A 22,350-nucleotide genomic window follows, 5' to 3' on the forward strand; every position below is an offset into this window, starting at 1 on the left:
CGGGGATGGCCCTGACTCCCCCAGTGGTGACTAACCCTCTCCCACCATGAAAAAAACAACTTTAAAAACTTTTTTGGCCAGCCTCAAATAGCACACTCAGGTCCACTGCAGCAGTATGCAGGTCCTGGGGGGGGGGGGGGGGGGGGGGGGGGGGAAGGTGTGTGTGTGTGTGTGTGTTAGCAGAGGCAAAGAGAAGGCGTGGACGTCCTTCTTTCAAACATTTTGGACGTCCTCAACTGCCCCCCCCCCCCACAGGCATGGCCAAATTTCAAGGGAGTGGAGTGGAGGAGTGGCCTAGTGGTGAGAGCACTGGTCTTGCAATACAGAGGTGGTCGGTTCAAATCCCACTGCTGCTACTTGTGATCCAAAATCCAAATAAATAAATAAAGGGAGTGTCGGAGGCATAGCAAAGGCATGGGCGTCCTTCTCACAGAAACATTCACATTTTGGACGTCCTCAACTGCCCGTCGAAGGGATGGAGGCATAGCGAAGGCGCCTAACACTTGGACGTCCTTCACCCATACCAAAAAAAAAAAAAACAAAAAAAAAAAAAGACATCCCTGACGAGCACTTGGACGTTTTCACCTGGACTTGTGTTTTTTAAAGGTTGTGGACGGCAATTGATTTAAGGTTGTAGACGGCTGTTATACATACAGCTTGTCTGTGTATATGAAGCAGTCTTTGGCATGCGCAGAGCAGCCACGCATAATGCTTGGCTGCTCTGCACTGGCTTCCCCTCTTTAGGAAGGAAATCATGTGCAAATGAGCTAACAGCGAGCAGCTCATTTGCATGCGATTTCCTTCATGCATGCCCGTTCCTTTCCGAATCGCTAAGGGATCGATCGGTAAGGGAAGGGCTTTTTCCGTTCAGTTAGTGCATCAGTTAGTCCACTGCAGTGCCCCCTAGGGTGCCCGCTTGGGGTCTTGGCATGTCAGGGGGACCAGTGCACTACGAATGCTGGCTCCTCCCATGACCAAATGAGTAGGATTTGGTAGTTTTTGAGATGGGCGTCCTCGGTTTCCATTATCGCCGAAAACCGAGGACGACCATCTTTAAGGTTGACCATCTCAACATTTATGTTGACCATCTCTAAGGTTGACCTAAATGTTGAGATTTGGGCTTCCCCAACCATATTATCAAAACGAAAGATGGCCGCACATCTTGTTTCGATAATACGGGTTTCCCCGCCCCTTTGCGAGGACGCCCTCAGGAAAACTTGGGCGTCCGTTCAATTATGCCCCGCCACGTGTTTCATACTACTTATTTGCTACATGGTTTTTGCATGCTGGGATCACGATTTACAGATAAGGGATTAGCCAATGGCCAGTAAGTGTGCATGTGAACACAAGCAGGAGAAGATGATAGAATAGAGGAAATTGCCATTTTTGTATACACATAAAAAATAACGTAACATTACCATATATGTGTAATGGAAGGAAACAGGAAAATCCATATATGAACAAAGGTTAGATAAGAAGAAATCACATGATTTAGGAGAAAAGAATCTTATAACAGTATATAAATGAAAACTGAGAAAGTTTTGCTGAGCAGATTTTGTTATTCAGTCTTTGCGTCTGGCTTTTCTGGGTGACAACCTGCTCCAGAGAGAACAATTATTTTGTATTGGCTTAGTGAAATGCCAATAAAGATTTTTACTGGTTGCTTCAAACCTAATTCTGACTGTTTCTCTTATTCCAGCCGCTAGGGCTGAAGTGTTTTCGCCTCCCCAGGGGCAAAGGATGGGACTAGTGTGCAGTAACTGAATGCACTGTGCCAGAGTGAGTAGAAGTCATAAAAGGCATCTGCTAAGTAAGCTAATCCAGCTTCCAAACAAGGATCATAGGCTGACATCAACTCCTCTGTGTTAGAGTTCATAGATGTGACATTCTGGTGCACTGCCATGTGAGAAATATTCTTGCCACAAAAGAGCTGCAAGTGGAGGCTTGGAGTCCCAGGGCTGCAACATCAAATGACTGCTTAAGAACACTCTCAATTTACTGAATTGAAGGTCTTTAGGCGCTATGCCCTTCTCCACTGGAAAGGTGATCTCTTAAGTCACTGCTGTGATCAGGGAATCCACTCTGGGCAATTAAAACTGCTTTTTTTCCTCAGAAATCAAAGGGTAAAAGGTGCATCATAGCTCTGCCTACTTTAAGACTGGTATCTGGAAATAACCACTCAGCAGTGACGACGTCCTGGATGTCAGAGTGCAAAGAGAACACCTTAGAAGGACCCTCTCATATCTTGCATGATTGAGGAGCCCTGGGAAGTCTTTGAAGAACCTGAAGTATCTTAATAGAAAGTGCCTCTAGGGCTATCAGAGTAGGCAACTCCTCTTTATGAAGCAATTGCAGCACCCTGGGATTATCCCACTGTTCTGAGGGAAGCTACCTTTCTTCCTGAGGTTTCCTCAGGGAAGGCAATTGACGTCTTCAAGCTTGCCTCCAACAAGCCTAACGAATGACAGGAAGTGGACTCCATTAATTCTGGAGGGGTCTAATCTGACCTTCTTTGAGGCAGGAGGCTCTACTGGAACAAAAAAGGAGGGAACCATTTCAGTGGCAGGCTGCCCATTTATTAACACAAGGGTTTGGTGCATTAATAAAATGAATTCTGGGGGAAAAGTTGCCAAAGCTGCCTCAGCAGAGTCAGATTGCCCTGCTGACTGTGAAATGACTGACAGGAACTGTGTGGGAGAAGATAGAGCTGGGTTAGTGGTATTATCACTAGAAGTTAAGTTGGCTGCCGTTCCCTCAGTTTGAGGGGAAACTGTGGGCAGAAAATGCCGTTAGAATTGGATCCCTCAAATGAGACTGCAGACAAGCTGAAAGCCCCAATGTGCCTTCCCCGTCGCTGAGAGAAGACTCTCGTTGTTTCTTCACAGGCTTACAAAGACTGCATTTCCCCCACTGATGTGCACTGCAGCAGGAACATCTTTTTAAAAGACTCTACCAGTGCCTCCACTCCCAGCATGCTGCTGAATTAACAAGTGCTGCACTGACAGCCACCACAGGCCATTCCACTAATCCCCGGACACAGCCCCATACAAAGCAAAAGATTGCCATAAAAGGGCCCTAAAGAGACAGATTTAATACTGCTGAGCTTATCTCCCCCTCATATCTGCACCATTATCAAGGCAGTTACACCAAGATATGCTGCAGCTGACAGGTAAGCTATAAAAGGCTCTGTTAGCCTTTTCCTGTATCTTTCTTCTTTTCCTCTTGTTTTTATTTATTTATTTATTTTTTGGTCAAAGGATGAGAGCTGCTGCAAACGGGGGTTGGGGTGGGGATTGGACAGTGAACCAAAGTCTTCCAGGTATGATTCCAGATAAGTACCAACACACTCCCTTGCTTTACTGCGAGCCAACTGACCAAACTGGGCCAGGAGCACACTTCCAGAACTTGGAGATGTGAAGTACATCCAGTCACCTGCTGGAGATAGAAACATACTGAATTCTTTAGGCTACACACTAGGTACAGCAGAATTTTGTATTCTCTACCTTCAGCTGCTGGTCAATGGACTAACCCATCCCACAAGTTCTGGAACAGTGGGAAGAAAGACAAGGAAATTGCACTTTGGTGCTACTTCTGTTACAATTCTTCAAGCATATTATATACCTTGTTCCTTAAAGTGTACAGAAGAGAATGTAGATCAAGGTCAGGAGATAAATTTAACACCTTTCTGGAGACTTCGGTACAAGAATCTACCAGTACAGCTGAGATAGTGGCTACCTTTCAGAACAGCAATCTGTATTAAATATATATTTTTAAAGGAGTGATTAACACCTTTCCATGGGTATGTATTACATGTATATCTAGATGTCTCATCAAAGATCCAAGAGGTCAGGACAGAATTTATTCAATTGCAGCCTAGGACTTTATCTCTGTGCATGATTTAAGTATCATGTGAAAGACTGTTTTCTTTGACAATTCACAATTAAAAGCATTGACAGAGTCTGGTCTATTTGGCTGTCAACCAGAGTAGAAAAGCAATCAAATCTGAATCTTCTGATCACTGATAGTATCAAGGGATATAAACCAGTCCACTGTTCTATTAAATATGCTTTTGCTTTTTTCTTTGGACTGATAGGCTACAGAGATGTGCCAGCAACAACCTAATAATTACATGACAAATGCCCATTTTTGCAGGTTTTATCATATTTTTATTCTTGTTACATTTGTACCCAGTGCTTTCCCACTCATGGCAGGCTCAATGCGGATTACATGGAGCAATGGAGGGTTAAGTGACTTGCCCAGAGTCACAAGGAGCTGCCTGTGCCTGAAGTGGGAATCAAACTCAGTTCCTCAGTTCCCCAGGACCAAAGTCCACCACCCTAACCACTAGGCCACTCCTCCAGGTTTTATCATAGAATAAACAGGAGACCAGGACCTTGGCTACATGCAAATGTGAACTCTGTATAGTTCATTTTGCATAAACCAATAATATTCAAATGAAAAGTTCCTGTGGCACACAACATAAAGCCTGTGTACATAAACTACCTCTCCAAACAAAACCAAACAAAACAAAATTGTATGCACTATTTTTACATGGTAGATGATAATAGTACTTACTATGACATGTTGGACATCGTTTTCCATTGTGGGAAAATCTACTTAATGTCATATCAAAGTCTGTGATTATCTGCCAAAATAAATAAATAAGCATAAATCATTGTTATACAGCACAGTTAAATACTAGGCCTGATTTAGTTGCTATTCTTGGGACGCATAACAGGAGGTCTAGACCTGCAAGAGTATATAATTGCTGCTCCTAGAACAGGAAAGGAGGAAACATTTGTCATGATTTAGATTATATTCCAATTTTAGAAATGTATGTATTTACCTTACCAAACAATGTGCTCAGTTCATACGAATGGCTGTTTTCTTTATTTTGTCTGTTGTTCTGGTTTCAATTCAAGTCAGCACCTGTTCCTGCTGGTGCTAAGGACAATTTGCCTTTACCTGCTGTCATCTGAATCCCTACCCTCAATTTTATTCCCCCTTTCCTCCTTCTATAACATTGCAATACCACGTGCTGTGGCCATCTTTAGAATTCAATGTATATGCAACTTGATCCTTATTGGTGGAGCTGCTGTTTGCAATGGCTTAAAATTCTTTCTAGTGTGTGTGTGTGTGTGTGGGGGGGGGGGGGGGGGGGGGATACTGGTTGTGACTGACAACTCTTCAACATTCCCAGCATTTTTCTTCCAACTCCATCAGCTATAAGCCAAGTTAAATGCTGCACGGCAGAACAGAAACCAGCTTCTAGGCAATGAGACCACTCAAGTTCAGCTGAATTGCTAAGCTATACAGGCCACCCCCAAACCTACCAATCAGACTGCAAAACAGAAACTTACATAGAGCTGCGGGGCACAATCATATTTAAACTTCATACACTAGTTTCTAACCTGTAGGAAAGGTCTGATATTGCAAATAAAGAAATGTAATTGCTTCTTGGTAATTTTCTTAAAGGGTAGTTGTTAATGATTTAAAATATATATTAACACCAACAGGGTGGATGGAGGTCACGTGATGCAGCCTGCCTGAGAAGACGTGGTAAAGTGGAGTTCCATTGAAGTCCCTCTTAAAATCTACAAGAAATCTGCACCTACCTCCATTGTTTAGTTCAGAGTTCATAGCAGTGACAACGAAATCCTACTGTTTTAAATCCAAGGCCCGGTTTTTGAATTGGGAGTTTCGGAATGCCTATAAGAGCTGCGAAATTGGCCAGATATAAACACTGTTCACCTGCAGTGAAGATGGCGGCAGAACAAGTGGCCTTTACAGTCCCCACTGGGGAATGGGTCAAGAGATTACCAGATCAGTTTCTGCTGCACTAGCGGATAGGTTAAATAAATTGCAGTCTGCAGTGGATGAACTAAATAAAAAGTTTCATATGATCTGCAGGAGACTATCAGAAGTGGAGCAACATATTTCTGCTCAGGAAACTAATAGCATGCACATGGCACAGCAACTAGCCGAACTCCGCAAAGAAAACTACAGAACTTCAAACTATGGTACATGAACACAAGAACAGGCAAAGAAGGAATAACTTATGTTTAGTTGGCCTTCCAGAAGCAGTACAGCATGCAGATCTTTATCAGATCTTCAGCACATGGCTTCCTGAGCGACTGGGTCTTGTAGTGGAGGTGCACAGTACAGCTGTGAACAGGCCCACTGGGTCGGTCCCAAACAATAGGACTAGGGATGTGAGGGGGAAGGGGAAGGGTAGGTAGGGCTGGGAAGAGAAAGAATGGTGTGAGTGGCTGTGAGTGCATGTGTATGAATGTGGGAACATATACCACTTGTTCTATGGGAATGGAAGGGCAATATCGGGTTCACATTATGTGGGAGACATTGCATGATGACATTTGTGCTACGCAGTACAGCTGTGAAGGGGCCCACCGGGTCGGTCCCAAACAACAGGACACCCGTCAAGCCAGGCCAGCGATTGCCAGGTACCTCTACTGGAGAGAGAAGGCCCTTCTAGGAGTGCTTCAGAGGGCTGAACCATTGGAGTATGAGGGTACTAAACTATTACTCTTCAATGATTATCCGACCCACATGGCTGCACAACAAAAAACCATGGCGCCATACTGCTCGGAACTACATAGGAAGGGTGTGCGATTCGCTTTGATGTTACCTGTATCCCTGCGGATTTGGCATGCTAATCAGACAGATGACGTTTAATGTGAGCAAGTGCGAAGTGATACATGTGGGAAAGAGGAACCCAAACTATAGTTACGTAATGGAAGATTCCACGTTAGGAGTCATTGACCAAGAAAGGGATCTCGGCATCGTTGTTGTTGATATGTTGAAACCCTCTGCTCAGTGTTCTGCGACGGCTAAGAAAGCAAATAGAATGTTAGGTATTATTAGGAAAGAAATGGAAAACAAAAGTGAGGATGTTATAATGCCTTTGAATAGGTCCATGGTGTGACTGCACCTCAAATATTGTGTTCAATTCTGGTTGCTGCATCTCAAAAAAACATATAGTGGATTTAGAAAAGGTACAGAGAAGGGCGACAAAAATGATAAAGGGGATGGGACGACTTCCCCATGAGGAAAAGCTGAAGCTTCTAGGGCTCTTCAGCTTGGAGACAAGACAGCTGAGGGGAGATATGATAAGAGGTCTATAAAATAATGAGTTGAGTGGAATGGGTAGACGTGAATTGCTTGTTTACTCTTTCTAAAAATACTAGGACTAGGGGGCATGCAATGAAGCCACAAAGTAGTAAACAATACTAATCGGAGAAAAGTTTTCTCAACGTGTAATTAAACTGCTCCCACATAATGTGAACCCAATATTCCCTCGCACCATTCTTTCTCTTCTGGAATTTGTTGCCAGAGAATGTGGTAAAGGCAGTTAGCTTTGAGGGGTTTAAAAAAGGTCTGGACGGCTTCCTAAAGGAAAAGTCCATAGACCACTATTAAATTATCTTGGGGAAAATCCACTGCTATTTCTGGGATAAGCAGCATAAAAATGTATTGAACCTTTTCTGGATCTTGCCAGGTATTTGTGACCTGAATTGGCCATTACTGGAAACAGGATGCTGGGCTTGATGTACCTTTGGTCTGTCCCAGTGTGGCAATATGTATGTACTTATGATGATGAAGTTCTGGACCTGCTGGGAGGAAGACACTTACCTTAACCTATGGAGTGGCTCTCAAGAAAGACATTGGGGTAGGCTTGTAATTTTTATAGGGGGTGTTGGGAGAAGTTCCACGAGGGGTGTAAGAGGGGGCTGCATGGTGAGAAGCATAGATGTTGGAGTTCTTATGCAACTGGGGAAGGGGATGGGTAGGTGGGACTGGGAACAGAAAGAATGATGCAAGGGAATATCGGGTTCACATTATGTGGGAGCAGGAGTGTAGTCAAGGGTGGGCCTGGGCTCACCCAATTTGGGCTCAGGCCCACCCAGCAGCAATGCACAGACTTCACTGCAAAGGCTCTTGAGGTCTTGCAGGTTCCTCCCACTTGCTTAGCAGTGGCAGCATTCTAAATATAACCTTCTTGGCAATTCAGACAGGATGTCTGTGCGGCTGACCGGGAAACCTTTCCTGCCACATCCCGCCCCCTCTGACGCCACTTCTTATTGTGGCTGCAGAAAAGCAGCATCTGGGTCAGGTGCAGTCCAGGAAAAGGAATTGTGCAGGGAACATTTCTTCAGCAGCTGTTCTTACACTTGCCTACCCCATCCCTTCTTTGAATGGCAGCCCCTCTGGTCTTTGCTCAGCCCCTTTCCCCCCACTTCCTCCAGGTACATCCCCTCCTCCTGCTACAGAAAGTGATCCTATGTTGCTGACAAAGAATAGACAGGGGATCCAGATACAGAGAACTGCTCAGTTCCTCTTACACTGCTTCTGGAAAAAAGTCACTTCTCGCGTTTCAAGCTGTTGGGTTGTGGAAGGAGGCTGGAGCTGTGGCTGGTGTGCGGATGCACTTTCCCTTAATTAATTTTTCTGGCTTCAGACAGCTTCAGCCCCTTGTCAGTAGCTCTGAAGAAATGATGCACCTGCTGGCTACTCTGGTTGCCTGGAAGGGAACACAGAACAGCGCTGCCAAGGTGCAGGTGCTGCTGCAGCTGACATGCCCCAGAGTTCACAAGTCATTCTTCACCATCACGTCACTGGCATTTCATTCAAAATACTTATTGGCAAATGCTTCCTAAATATAGACACAAGTCAACAAAGAAATGCGTTTGGTTAGGTCTTTTATTCGGCAAGAGCCACTTGAGTTTCTTTTTTATAAAATATTTCCATTTGTCCCTCCATGTGACACATCCAGGCCTGCAAGTTTATGATCCACAGCCTCTGTTTTTCTGTTGTAAAGGCAGAAATAGCTTCATGCCTACGCATCCTGTAGGGACATCCGGTGTAAAAATACATATGTGAGCAGGTGAGTGGCAAAATAAATTCTTTTTGCTTTTATTTCTCTTTGACTTCTTATAAGAAAGATGTTCTCTCTGTTTACTGTGGTATTCTTTAAAAGTTCACAGAGGAAGTAATATCCTCTGACAATTAAAACTTTGATTGCTAAGTCATTATTCTTAAAACTTCTCCCCCATGTATCTCTTGAACTCTCAAGAGTATAAACGTTCATAACAGTGACAGCATTTACTGTTCTCAGAATGGGAATGCTCGGTATGTGGATTTGCACAAGAACTGCAAAAAATAATTCAGTTACAAATGCTATTTTGAATTGACACAAACAGGGAAAGATTGTGCCAAAAAAAAAAAAAATAATAATAATAATCAGCACAGGCATGACAATCCTCTCCTCTCCCCTTGCTTTCTCTCTCCATCTAACCTTGGTGCTGCAGTCTGGGCTGCTGCAGGCCAGAATATTATCACTGCAAGTCTCTGCCTCAAATAATGTAAACAAATTCCAGAAGCAGTAGCTTCCCTCCCTTCATATCTTCCCCCTTAAAGGTACAGGAGTTCACTGAACTGGCAGCTAGATTAGATTGTGGATATTGCTCAAGTCACAGGCCAGAAGCATTTAAGTCAGTCGCAGTACGTTTTACCTGTATAAATGCTGCTGAGACAGACATTTAGTGGCACTATCCAGATATCCATAGGGAGAGGAGACTCGGGGACTCCTCTGCTTTCCTGGCTGGCGCAGATGCTAAGTCCCGCCAGCCGAAGACTTCTCCTGCCTGGGTCATGCCTGCAGCAGCACTTATTCAATAGGCACACTTTGGGCATGCTTAGCTGAGGTCTGAGCATGTGCATGAAAGCAGACGTTAGTGGTGAAGTGCTCCTGCTGAATAAGTGCTGCTGCAGGCGCATGTAAGGCAGGAGAGGTCTTTGGCTGGCGGGGCTTGGCACCCCTACCAGCTCAGGCATTTATATTTTGAGGAGCTGAGGGCGGACACCATGGAGGTAGGGGTGGGTTGGGAGAGACACGGTGTGGGAGAAATTGCATGGTGACATTTGTGCTGTGGGGTTGGACCTAGCTGGGGGCCCCTGTCTATGTAGAGGATCTGCTTACAAATCTTTCATTGTTTATCCCTTTGACTGGCTTAAAGGTTGTTATGCTCAATGTTGATGGCATTAAATCTCTGATTAAGCGCACTAGGGTGCTTTTTTACTTAAAAAAACTGAACACTGACATTGCATATTTGCAAGAGACACATCTTCCCAGGGGGAACACATCAAACTGAAAAGATCCTGGGTGGGAGAAGTTTATTATTCTGCTTTCAGTGGTAGACAGAGGGGGTGTAGCAATTTTGATACACAAGCAGCTCCCCTTTAAACTGCATAAACAAATTCAAGACAAGGAGGGTAGATTCATTCTTGTGTTGGGGGAGTTGTGGGGAATGAGGTTATTATTTTGTAACATCTGTTCACCCAACCTTTATAGTCACAGATTTTTTTTTCCTATCTGGCAGCCCAAATGGCAGGGTACCCAGAATATAAGATGATCTTGGGAGGGGATTTTAATATCACCACTGATACTAGTCTAAATTATAAGCCCCCCCAAGAAGCATTCGAATGATCATGATACAAAGGGGGTTAATTTCATGGCCCAAACTCTGGAGCTTCTGGAAGTATGGAGGGTCTTGCACCCATATGGGCAGGATTATACTATTTATTCTGGTGCCCACAATTTTTATGCAAGATTAGATTAGTTGTTATTAGACAAAAGTTTATTTTCTAAAGTCCAAATCATTGAAACCCATTCTTCCACAGTGTCGGACTATGCTCCGGTATGCCTGTCTTTGAATCTTACCTCACAACGGTCTGAATTTTCCTGGCGTCTGGCACCTCATCTCTATAATGATAAAAACTTTAAGACTTTTTTTTTACGTGCCAGGTGGCTTATAATACTGACAATGTGGTTCCTGATGGAGGATCAATAGGTTTTTGGAACGCTTCCAAGGCTGTATTACGAGGTCATATCCTATATAATAATTTGCACCTCCAACGTCTGGATGCCTGGGTTTGTAACATCCATAACCACTCATTGCCCCGCCCCCGCGTCAAAACATAATGATGTCAGAGGGCGGAACAATGAGAGAGAAGGGAAGCTAGCGCCAGCCAGCCAGAGAACGTTCAGGTACAAATCGAGGGGAGGAGAGAATCGCACCCCTCCCTCCCCCTCTCCTCCGAGTTCCAGGCCCCCCTCCCTCCCTCTCCTCCGAGTGCTAGCCCGACCTGCGCTGCCCGCCCTCTTCTCCTAGTCCTTTGTCTGCTCCTCGCCTTCCTGCGTGTCGCCCAGAATTTAAAAGTTCTTACCTTGGGGTCCGGCGGCAGCAGTGAAAGGTGAGCAGGCATGGCGCTTCAGCCTGCCTTCCCTTCTCTCTCAGCTCTGCCTCTGGTCCCGCCCTCATTTCCTGTTTCTGCAAGGACATTGAATATTGTAAAGTGGAACGGATCCCCAGGGGCATGAGAATACAAAAGGCCCCACAGATCTTCAAGGAAGATATAGAGTTTATTAATAGATGGAACATGATTTTAAACAAATGTTCCTTAATGCTATTAATCATAGAGAAGAGTAAGAGTATTTAGAAGTGGAAAAATTCTCTCTGGATGAAGAAATAAAAAAGCTCAAAACAGTAGTGATCCAGCGGAGTTTGACAGACAGCATGATAAACTAAAGGATACTTTGTGTCAATTCCGTGAGACCTTGAGGAAGAGCAAGTTAAAGAAATTTGACTGGGATACGAGGGATTATGTAGAGAACAAGGTGTATCAGTGGATGTGGAAGGCCAGTACCACAGGCGGGTCTGCAGAGTTTAATCAGACCAGTATAGTTAATTGTGGGGGGAGTGACAGCTCTTCCTCCAGTAGCGATGGCAGGGATTTTTGTTTTTAGAAGAGAGCCCTTACCGAGGCAGAGGCCGAGGCAGGAGAGGAAAGGGATGAACCAGGTACCCTCACGTCCACTAACCAGGTCCCAGCGCCAGTGGTTGTGAACCTTTCCTCTAAGCTTTTGAGTCCTGGGGAAGTGAGTTTATCATCTAGAGGCTTGTCTTTCAAACCTTCAAAGAAATTTGATCTGTTTCAATTTCAAATTGACCTTGAGCGCTTTATCCGTCAGCTTCAATTGCGGATTGATTTTTCTACCAAGGATCCGGTAGAAGATCGTTCGAGAGTGGCTACATAGTCCACATGGACTCCACAGATTCCACTGGACCCAATAGTGAAAATTTTTAAAGAAGTATTACTAAGTGAAATTAGAACCTTTATCAGTACGCAGAGATGGAAAAAGATAATTTAACAAGGGATGAACAGAAATCCTTCTCACAATTATGTCGGGATGACAGCATTATTATCAAAAAAGCCAATAAGGGGGGAGCAGTGGTTGTTCAAGACAGAATGACCTACAACATGGAAGTAAAATCCCAACTGGCTGATATGAATGCCTATGTTTGTCTACAGGGGGATCCTACGGATGAACTGCAAGAGGAAATTAAGATCATGATGGAGGAAGCAGCTCAACAAGGTTTTTTAACCACAAAAGAATGGCGGTTTTCGAATTGCAGACATCCTAAAACACCAGTCTTGCACGCCCTCCCGAAGATACATAAGAATCTGATGGCACCACCAGGGCATCCCATTTTGTCTTCCCGCGGGATCCCTTTTGGAGACTTCATCCAAATTCGTGGATTACTTCCTTAAACCTTTGATTGTGGGATCTCCTTCTTATGTAAAAGACACCACACATTTTTTAAAGATCCTGGAGGATTTTGCCTGGGCAGATCACCAACGGACTTTATTAGTCACACTAGACATTAAGTCCTTGTACACCTCCATCCCTCAAGACCAAGTACTGGAAGTAGTTAGGGAAGCCTTGCAGTCGAGACCTCAACCTTTGGAAGTATCCATGGAATTTCTGTTGGAATTTACTAAGTTAGTTTTAAAAAGGAATTTTTTTTTGGTTCCAAGATGAATTGTTTTGGCAAATATCTGGTGTAGCAATGGGAGCAACGTTTGCTCCTTCCACTGCCAATCTGTTTATGATGGACTTTGAGAACAAATGTTTGAAAGATTCTCTTTTCCAGTCCCACATCCTACTATGGAAATGCTTCACAGATGATGTTTCTTTGCTCTGGGATGGTGACCAGAGGGTCTTGTCTGAGTTCACAGATTGGTTGAACAATAGGAACCCCTCCATCCAATTTACACAAGAAGTATCTGAAGAACAGATAGCCTTTTTGGATGTGTTGGTTATTAAGCAACCAAACGCTGTCAGAACCAGGGTGTTTAATAAATCGACTGACCGGAATACACTGTTGCAATTTCACAGTAGTTATCCAGCCTCATTAAAATGCAGTTTGCCTTTTTCGCAATTTTTGAGGCATCGAAGAATTTGCAGTGACATTGATGACTATAAAGTCCAAGCTGGAGATCTGTTAAAATCATTAGTCACTTGGGGAAACCCCACACACATCCTGAGGCGTTCATACACAAGAGTGAAGTACAACAACCGGGACCTTTTGCTGAACAGTAACAGTAAACCCAATCAAGGGGACCCCTGAGAGACTTTCATGGTGCGTTATATGACAGGAGGGGAAGAGGTGGCCAGAATTATTCAAAAGAACTGGGACATTATCCAATCGCACAAGTTGTTTCAACACCATCGACTGCGCATAGCATTTTCTTGTGACCGTAATTTGAAAGAGATAGTGAGTCCGGCTGACTTAGTGAAGCACGACGTGGGAGGTTCCGGATGTCATTCCAAGTGTGGCTCCTGTCGATATTGTGATATGTCTATGGGATGCACAGAATTTAATAATTTCAGAGATGGCAAAGTGTATAAGTTGCGGCTTTCCACAACCTGTATGTCAGAACATGTGGTCTACATACTGCAATGTCCATGCCGGATGTGGTATGTAGGGAAGACCCAGCATAAATTCTCTGTGCGCTTGAGCGAACACAGATCATGCATACTCAACAAGTTAGGAGCACCGTTGGTGGCCCATTGTAAAGAATGGGGTCATTCTTTTGATGTGTTCAAGGGTTGGATAATTGACAGTGTCCCGCCTGACAAACGTAGGGGGGACCGTAGCAAGGCTTTATTACAGTGTGAACAACGTTGGATTTTCAGATTGGACACCCTTGAACCCAAGGGACTGAATTCTTTAATCCATTGCTCTGCATATTTTTCTTGAATAATGGGGAAACAAAAAATAAACAACAACAACAATTTTCTGGGACTTTTCTCTTGTTTTTTTTCCCTGAACTTGCAAGGTCTAATCTGTAGATGGATTATAAATAATAATATAAAAATAAAAAGGAAAAAAATAAATGGAAAAATTTTTTCTAAAACTTTCTTTGCAAAGACACTTTTTTTTTTGGAGATTCAAGATCATGGATGGGGGTTTCCACGTCTTGGCTTTGTTTTGTTTTAGAAGTTTAGATGGCACCGGAGTCCCATGAAATCATGACGTAAGAACGTCATGACGCACGGGTCTGTTTTCTGAATAGGTGCCTTTAAATTGTTTAAGCGCCATTTTGCCAGCCTGTTTGCTGGCTTTACACACCAAAGGACTGCAACTCGCGGGGTACAGGAGATTTGAGTCAATTTACACTTGTACACTGAGGTTATTTTGCAGAAAGATTCTTCTGGCACTGATGCACATGTTTTGGTTGCTGTTCCAGGGCAGATGGTGAGGACTCTTGAGAAAGCACGAGCGAAACGGGTCCGTCGGGACCTCACTCCATAAGAGAGCAGTAACGGAACAGCTAGCACAGCACAGCACAGATAAGTGGCTTTTTGATTTGAGATACTGCCGATGACATTTGAGATTATTGAAGAGACTTTCTGAAAGGTTTTTGTGCCTATGATTACTTTTTCACCGTGGGCTCAAACGTTTTTTCTTCATAAGTCTTTGTTAAGAGGTCCGGTTTAAGCAACAGAGTTGAGCCACGGTAGTATGAGGCTTTTCCTCTCATTTCAGCATAAACACTAAAAGTGGTCTGTCAGTGTGTTTATTTGATTCACGGTATGTTTGGTTACACAACTGATTGAATAGTGAATCTGATCTATTGTGGATGAACTTGTGTCCAAAGCCAGGAGCATGCCAAATCTGATGAATTTCATTGGGAATTATTTCCCTGAGTTCCAGCGCTCTGCCAGACAAACTTGGTTTTGAACACCCAAGTATAATAGCCTATCAAAGCGGCTTGTATTTTATAAAAAAAAAAGATATCTGTGATTAAGAACTAGTCCTATACTTTGTATCTATTCAATGTAAAATTGCAATGCCAGTTATACTGTGTCACTATGAATGTACTCAAACTCTATTAATTTCTGACATCCACATGTACAGTGAAGACACTTACCTGTAGAAGGTATTCTCCGAGGACAGCAGGCTGATTGTTCTCACAAGTGGGTCGATGTCCGCGTCGGCCCAGGAAATGGCAAATTTTTCACCAGCAAAAAACAAAAGGTTTGCCAGTGCCTTCTGGTACGCGAACTGCATGCAATGTGCATGCGCAGATGACTTCCCGCCCGTTGCGTGACAGTGCCTCTTCAGTTTAATCAAAATTCATATAAACAAACAAACAACAACTCCAAAGGGGAGGTGGGTGGGTTTTGTGAGAACAATCAGCCTACTGTCCTCGGAGAATACCAGCTACAGGTAAGTATAGTCGCTTTCTCCGAGGACAAGCAGGCTGCTTGTTCTCACATGTGGGGTATCCCTAGCAACCAGGCTCACTCAAAACAATGAACACTGGTCAATTGGGCCTCGCAACGGCGAGGACATAACACAGACTGACCTGAAACAATAAACAACTAACTGAGAGTGCAGCCTGGAACAGAACAAAAATGGGTCTAGGGGAGTGGAGTTGGATTCTAAACCCCAAACAGATTCTGCAGCACTGACTGCCCAAACCGACTGCCGCGTCGGGTATCCTGCTGAAGGCAACAGTGAGATGTGAATGTGTGGACTGATGACCACATTGCAGCCTTGCAAATCTCTTCAATGGAAGCTGACTTCAAATGAGCCACTGACACAGCCATGGCTCTAACATTATGAGCCGCGACATGGCCCTCCAGAGTCAGCCCAGCTTGGGCATAAGTGAAGGAAATGCAATCTGCTAGCCAATTGGAGCTTGTGCGTTTTCCGATGGTGACTCCCCTCCTACTGGGATCGAAACAAACAAACAGGTGATCCAAGATGGCTACGGCATGAGAAGTGTTACCAGACGCGTCTCACTCTTCTTTGCAAACGCCAGCAAGTTGCTCCTTACCTGAACCCTGGAATGGGGAAAAGGAGAGGCAAAGTCAGAGAGATTCCCTCTCTCCCTGACAGGACAAGTAAACTTCGGCAGGCTAAGATGGAAGATTTTGCAGTCGCACTGGGTCCCGGGCAGATTTCTACTCCGGTAGCTGAGGCTGGGGCTTCTGCGTCGGCCGACAGTGTAGATGGGGCCTCTCTCAGCCCCATCCAACGTGCAGCTCCTCCACAACCAGGAAGCCAGTGTCTCCAGAGGAGCCCTGCAGGTCCAACCCCCAGTGGAGAGAAGAGTCTGCAGGGAGGGGAGCCCTTTGGAGACAAGGGGAGATCAGAGGGACGACAGTTTGGGAGCTCCAGAAGCGACATCAGCCCCTGTACTGCTTGCACAGACAGTGAGTATTCTGAAAAATGCTGCTAAAGCACCCCTTCCTGAATTAACATTGGAGAAAATGGAAAAACCAGCTGTAGACGCTAGAGTCACTATGGGACTTAACCTTTACTGCACATTCCTCCCTACAATCTGTGGTAACAAAAAATGCTACAATCATTAAGACTTTATCAGAAACTGCATTAATTCAATTGCAAAAGACTGAAAAACAAGCTGTAGAAGTAAAATCTCTTACTGAAAGAACTCAAAAAATGGAACTTGTAGGTCAAACATTGATTAAAGATAAGAACTTTACTTCCCGAAGGCTGGGATATCTGGAAAATCAGTCTAAGAGACTTAATTTGAGACTAATAAACTTTCCTAGTTCACTTCTTATTACCCCTGTACAAATGGTAAAAAAATATCTTGTGGAAATATTAGGTATGCCAGAAAATTCACTACCGCCAATAACTAGAGCGTTTTATTTGCCAACTGATTCTAGAATGGAATCAGAAAAATTTCCTCAAGGTGGTGCAGTGATGAATCTGACTACCTTTTTGGAGTCATCACTAGACATTATAATGAAAAGAGCAACATTATTAGTCTCATTTGCCTTGGAGATGGATCGGGATGCAGTACTGAGACTTTCTTTAAGACATTTGGATTCAGTTTTTTTGGGGTCAAAAATAAGAATATACCCAGACTTATCAAGAGAGACTCAGAAGAGGCGTAAAGCCTTTTTGGCTTTACACACAAGAACTGTGGCAATAGGAGCTACCTTCCTGTTGAAATTTCCTTGTGTATGTAGAATAGTGTCTAAACAGTTTCAATTTTTTGACCCCAAACAGCTAGAGGAATTTCTAATCACTAGGGAAGAGGTTATTGTAGTGGTTTAATCCCATATGTACACTAACAGCCTTGGAGTGAATCACTCGGGGGACGTGACGCTTCATTAATATAATTTACAATATATGTTTATTTCCTTTAGATTATATTATTAATCTTACATCTTGGATTGATTTCTTATTCTTGTGGTCGATAACTATTTGAAACTTAAAAAATATTTGCTTGTCTATATAATTTTTATTTCCAAATTGTGTATTATCATTCATAAATGTGAAATTATGTTTGTTAAAAAGCTTAATAAAGATAAAGTTACAAAAAAAGAAACAAAAAACTGGGCGGACTGTCTGAAGGGCTTTGTCCGCTCCACGTAAAAGGCCAATGCTCTTTTGCAGTCCAAGATATGCAAACTGCTTTTGCCAGGGTGGGTATGAGGACGGGGAAAGAATGTTGGCAAGACAATTGACTGGTTCAGATGGAGCTCCGACACCACCTTTGGCAGAAACTTAGGGTGCGTGCAGAGGACTACTCTGTTGTGATGAAACTTGATATAAGGTGCATGCACTACCAGGGCCTGAACCCCACTGACCCTATCAGCTGAAGTAACAACCACCAAGAAAATGAGCTTCCAGGTCAAGTACTTTAGATGGCAGGAATTCAGTGGCTCAAAAGGAGCTTTCATCAGCTGGGTGAGAACGACGTTGAGATCCCATGACACTGGTGGAGGTTTGACAGGGGGCTTTGACAAAAGCAAACCTCTCGTGAAGCAAACTACTAAAGGCTGTCCAGAGATAGGCTTACCCCTCTACATGGCGATGATCAGCACTAATCGCACTAAGGTGAACTCTCACGGAGTTGGTCTTGAGACCAGACTCTGATAAGTGTAGAAGGTATTCAAGCAGGGTCCGTGTAGGACAAGAAAAAGGATGTAGGGCCTTGATGTCACACCAGACGGCAAACCTCCTCCATTTGAAAGAGTAACACTTTTTTGTGGAATCTTTCCTGGAAGCAAGTCGGAGGACAACTCCAGAAGAAGAAGGAACCAAATCTGACGGGGCCGAGATGGCGCAATCAGAATCATGGCTCCGCGGTCTTGAGTTTCAGCAAAGTCTTCCCTACTAGAGGTATGGGAGGATACGCATACAGAAGGCCTGTTCCCCAATGTAGGAGAAAGGCATCTGATGGTAGTCTGTCGTGGGTCTGAAGCCTGGAAGAGAACTGAGGAACCTTGTGATTGATCTGAGTGGCAAAAAGATCCACCGAAGGGATGCCCCACGCTCGGAAGATCTTGCAGACTACACCCATGTTCAGTGACCACTCGTGAAGTTGCATTATCTATCTACTTATCATTTCTATAGTGCTACAAGGCATACACAGTGATGTACACCATACACAAAAGACAGTCCCTGCTCAAAGAGCTTACAATCTAGATCCTGCTTAATCTGTCGGCCAGACTGTTGTTTACGCCTGCCAGATAAGTGGCTTGGAGAAACATGCTGTGATGGCGTGCCCAAAGCCACATCTGAATGGCTTCCTGACACAGAGGGCGAGATCTGGTGCCCCCCTGCTTGTTGGTGTAATACATGGCAACCTGATTGTCTGAATTAAAATGATTTGGTTGGACAGCTGATCTGTGAAAGCCTTTAGAGCATTCCAGATTGCATGCAATTCCAGGAGGTTGATCTGAAGACCTTTTTCCTGAAAGACCAAGCTCCTTGAGTGTGAAGCCCATCTACATGAGCTTCCCATCCCAGGAGGGATGCATCCATCATCAGCACTTTTTGTGGCTGAGGAATTTGGAATGGGCGTCCCAAGGTCAAATTGGATCGAATCATCCACCACTGAAGGGAATTCTGAAAGTCGGTGGGCAGTTGGATTACATCGTCTAGATCCCCCGCAGCTTGATACCACTGGGAACCTAGGGTCCACTGAGCTGATCTCATATGCTGATGTGCCATGGGAGTTACATGAACTGTGAAGGCCATGTGCCCCAGAAGTCTCAACATCTGCCGAGCCGTGATCTGTTGAGATGCTCGAACCATGGACACCAGGGACAGGAGGTTGTCTGTCCTTGCGTCAGGAAGATAAACTCGAGTTGTTTTTGTGTTCAACAGAGCCCCAGTGAATTCTAACTTCTGTACTGGGGTGAGATGGGACTTGGAGTAATTGATCATGAAACCCAGTAGCTCTAACACCTGAATAGTCATTCGCATGGATTGTAGAGCGCCTGCCTCCGAGGTGCTCTTCACAAGCCAATCGTCGAGATAAGGGAACACGTGCAATCCCAGTCTGTGTAGTGACGCTGCTACTACTGCCAGACACTCTGTAAACACTGGGCGCAGAAGCCAGACCAGAAGGCAATACACGGTACTGAGAGTGCTGAGTTCCCAGCCGAAACTGAAGATTACTTCCAGCTCACAGGAAGTATCGAGATATGTGTGTAAGCATCCTTTAAGTCCAGAGAGCATAGCCAATCGTTTTCCTGAATCATGGGAAGAAGGGTGCCCAGGGAAACCATCCTGAACTTTTCTCGGACTAGAAATTTTTTCAGGGCCCTTAGGTCTAGGATGGGACGCATTCCCCATCTTCTTCTGCACAAGGAAGTACCTGGAATAGAATCCCAGCCCTTCTTCCCCTGGTGGAACGGGTTCGACCTCAGTGGCCTGTAGAAGGGTGGAGAGTTCCTCTGCAAGTATCTGCTTGTGCTGGGAGCAGTAAAAATAAGTTCCCGGTGGGCAACTTGAAGGTTTGGATTCCAGATTGAAGGTGCATCCTAACCGAACTATTTGAAGATCCCACCGGTTGGAAGTTATGAGAGGCCACCTTTGGTGACAAAACATTAACCTCCCCCCAACCGGCAAGTTGCCCGGTACAGACACTTTTACAGAGGCTATACTGAACTGGAGCCAGTCAAAAGCTCGTCCCTTGCTTTTGTGGGAGCAGCAGGGGCCTTAGGTGCACGCTGTTGACGAGAACGAGCGCGCTGGGGCTGAGCCTGACTAGGCTGCTGAGAAGCTGGAGTCTACCTATGCCTGGCATAGGAATAGGGAGCACTCCTCTTCCCCCAAAATAACCTCTTAAGGAGGAGGTTGTAGCAGAAGGTGCCCGGCGAGAGAGAGAATCCATAGCATCATTATGCTTCTTGATCTGGTCAACAAGATCCTCTACTTTCTCACCAAAAAGGTTGCCCCCCCCCCAGCAAAGTAAATCTGCCATCCGCTGCTGGACTGAATGATCCAGGTCAGAGACACGCAGCCACGAAAATCTGCGCATCACTATACCTTGAGCAGCGATTCTGGATGCTACATCAAAAGAGTCGAAAGAGTCCCTGGCCAGGAATTTGACACACCTTCTGCTGCCTGACCATCTAGCGAAAAGGCTCGGCCTGCTCCAAAGGGAGGGCATTAACTAAGCTAGACAGTTGCCTTACCGAGTTCTGCAAGTGGACGCTCGTGAAGAGCTGGTAAGACTGGATTCGGGTGGTCAGCAAAGCGGCCTGATACGTCTTCCTCCCAAAAGAGTCCAAGTTACAGTTGTTAATCCATAACACATTTGTCTTATTCACATTCAGACTTAGCATATTCTTGACGGCCCAGTGTTTTATCTTACTGATGTAATTTCTAATTTTAACAAAAGTTGATTCCCTATTCACAAGGGCAGGAACAAGAATAAAAATGTCATCAGCGTAAGAATATAAATGTTCATCACCCTCTAACTTCCCAAAGAAGTCATACATTAAACAAAATCAATTAAAGTGGGGAGCCCCACGAGCTGCCGAGCAACAGTAGTGGCCTTATAACTTGGTGACAGCTCTGCTATCCAGTGTTCAAGATCAATGAATACATAGTGTATATTCCTCCCTATACTAGGCCTGTAAGATGGCCCTGCTAGCCCTCAGATTTGATGTCATCAGCATAAATTTAGTTTCTCCCTGCAAGTGCATGTAAGCAGAGTGCTTGATCAGTAAATGGAAAGTACATGTTACATGTTCAGGAGAAACTCAGGAAGAAATGAGGCTATGCGGCACGTATATGGAAGATACACATGGATATAGCCTTGATGGTGAAGAGAGACTGAGGACCCTGCAGAGACCAATGTTCCAACGGAAATATGTGTTTAGAGAGGACACCAGGTGTTTTATACTATTTGTTTGTTTGCATGGTTTTTGTACGCTGGTATCACGCTTTACTGATAAGGGATTAGCCAATGTCCACAAAGTGTGCTGTATACATATAAAAAATAACAGAATATTACCATATTGTGTAATGGAAGGAAACAGGAAAATCCATATATGAACACAAGTTAGATTAGGAGAAATCACATGATTTAGGAAAAATGAAACTTGTAACAGTATATAAATGAAAACTGAGAAAGTTTTGCTGAGCAGAGTTTGTTATTCAGTCTTTGTGTCTGGCTTTTCTGGGTGACAACCTACTCTAGAGAGAACAATTATTTTGTATTGGCTTAGTGAAATACCAATAATGATTTTTACTGGTTGCGCTAAACCCAAGTCTGATTGTCTCTCTTACTCTAGCCGCAAGGCCTGAAGTGTTTTCCCCAGGGGCAAGGGATGGGACTACACAATAGTAATATATTAATTGATCAACTAGCTTATCCAGGCTGCCCAGTTATTCCTGTCCACACTGCAAAATAAGTTCCAGTTGCCAGCTATAATTCATGACCAATTGTAATATCTCTGTAAGGCAGGTTTGTCATTTTTCATTTGTACTCCACCCTTTTAAGTAGTTGAGCGCCAAAGATTCCCTTCCCTTATATTATATTATTTATTCAATCAATTATTTATTCAATGATAAAATCTTATATTCCACCTATCTACAAATCTAGGAGGATTGCCTTCCTATGTCTAATCAAAATAGTCGAAATATGAAAGAGTTACTCTACTGCTTGAACTACACTGGCTGCTAATCAAGGCAAGACTAACCT

At 44.2% G+C, this 22,350-nt stretch overlaps 1 protein-coding gene across 1 annotated transcript in view; it reads right to left on the minus strand.

Moving 5' to 3' along the window:
• Positions 1 to 22,350, minus strand: part of LOC115470876 (cytosolic 5'-nucleotidase 3-like) — a 159,321-nt gene that overhangs the window by 68,967 nt on the left and 68,004 nt on the right. Inside the window, 1 exon segment of the mRNA XM_030204480.1 lies at positions 4,576 to 4,645. Within this exon segment, the coding sequence (XP_030060340.1) occupies positions 4,576 to 4,645 (70 nt within the window).

This window comes from Microcaecilia unicolor, chromosome 1 (assembly GCF_901765095.1).
Source record: "Microcaecilia unicolor chromosome 1, aMicUni1.1, whole genome shotgun sequence".
Taxonomy (NCBI): domain Eukaryota; kingdom Metazoa; phylum Chordata; class Amphibia; order Gymnophiona; family Siphonopidae; genus Microcaecilia; species Microcaecilia unicolor.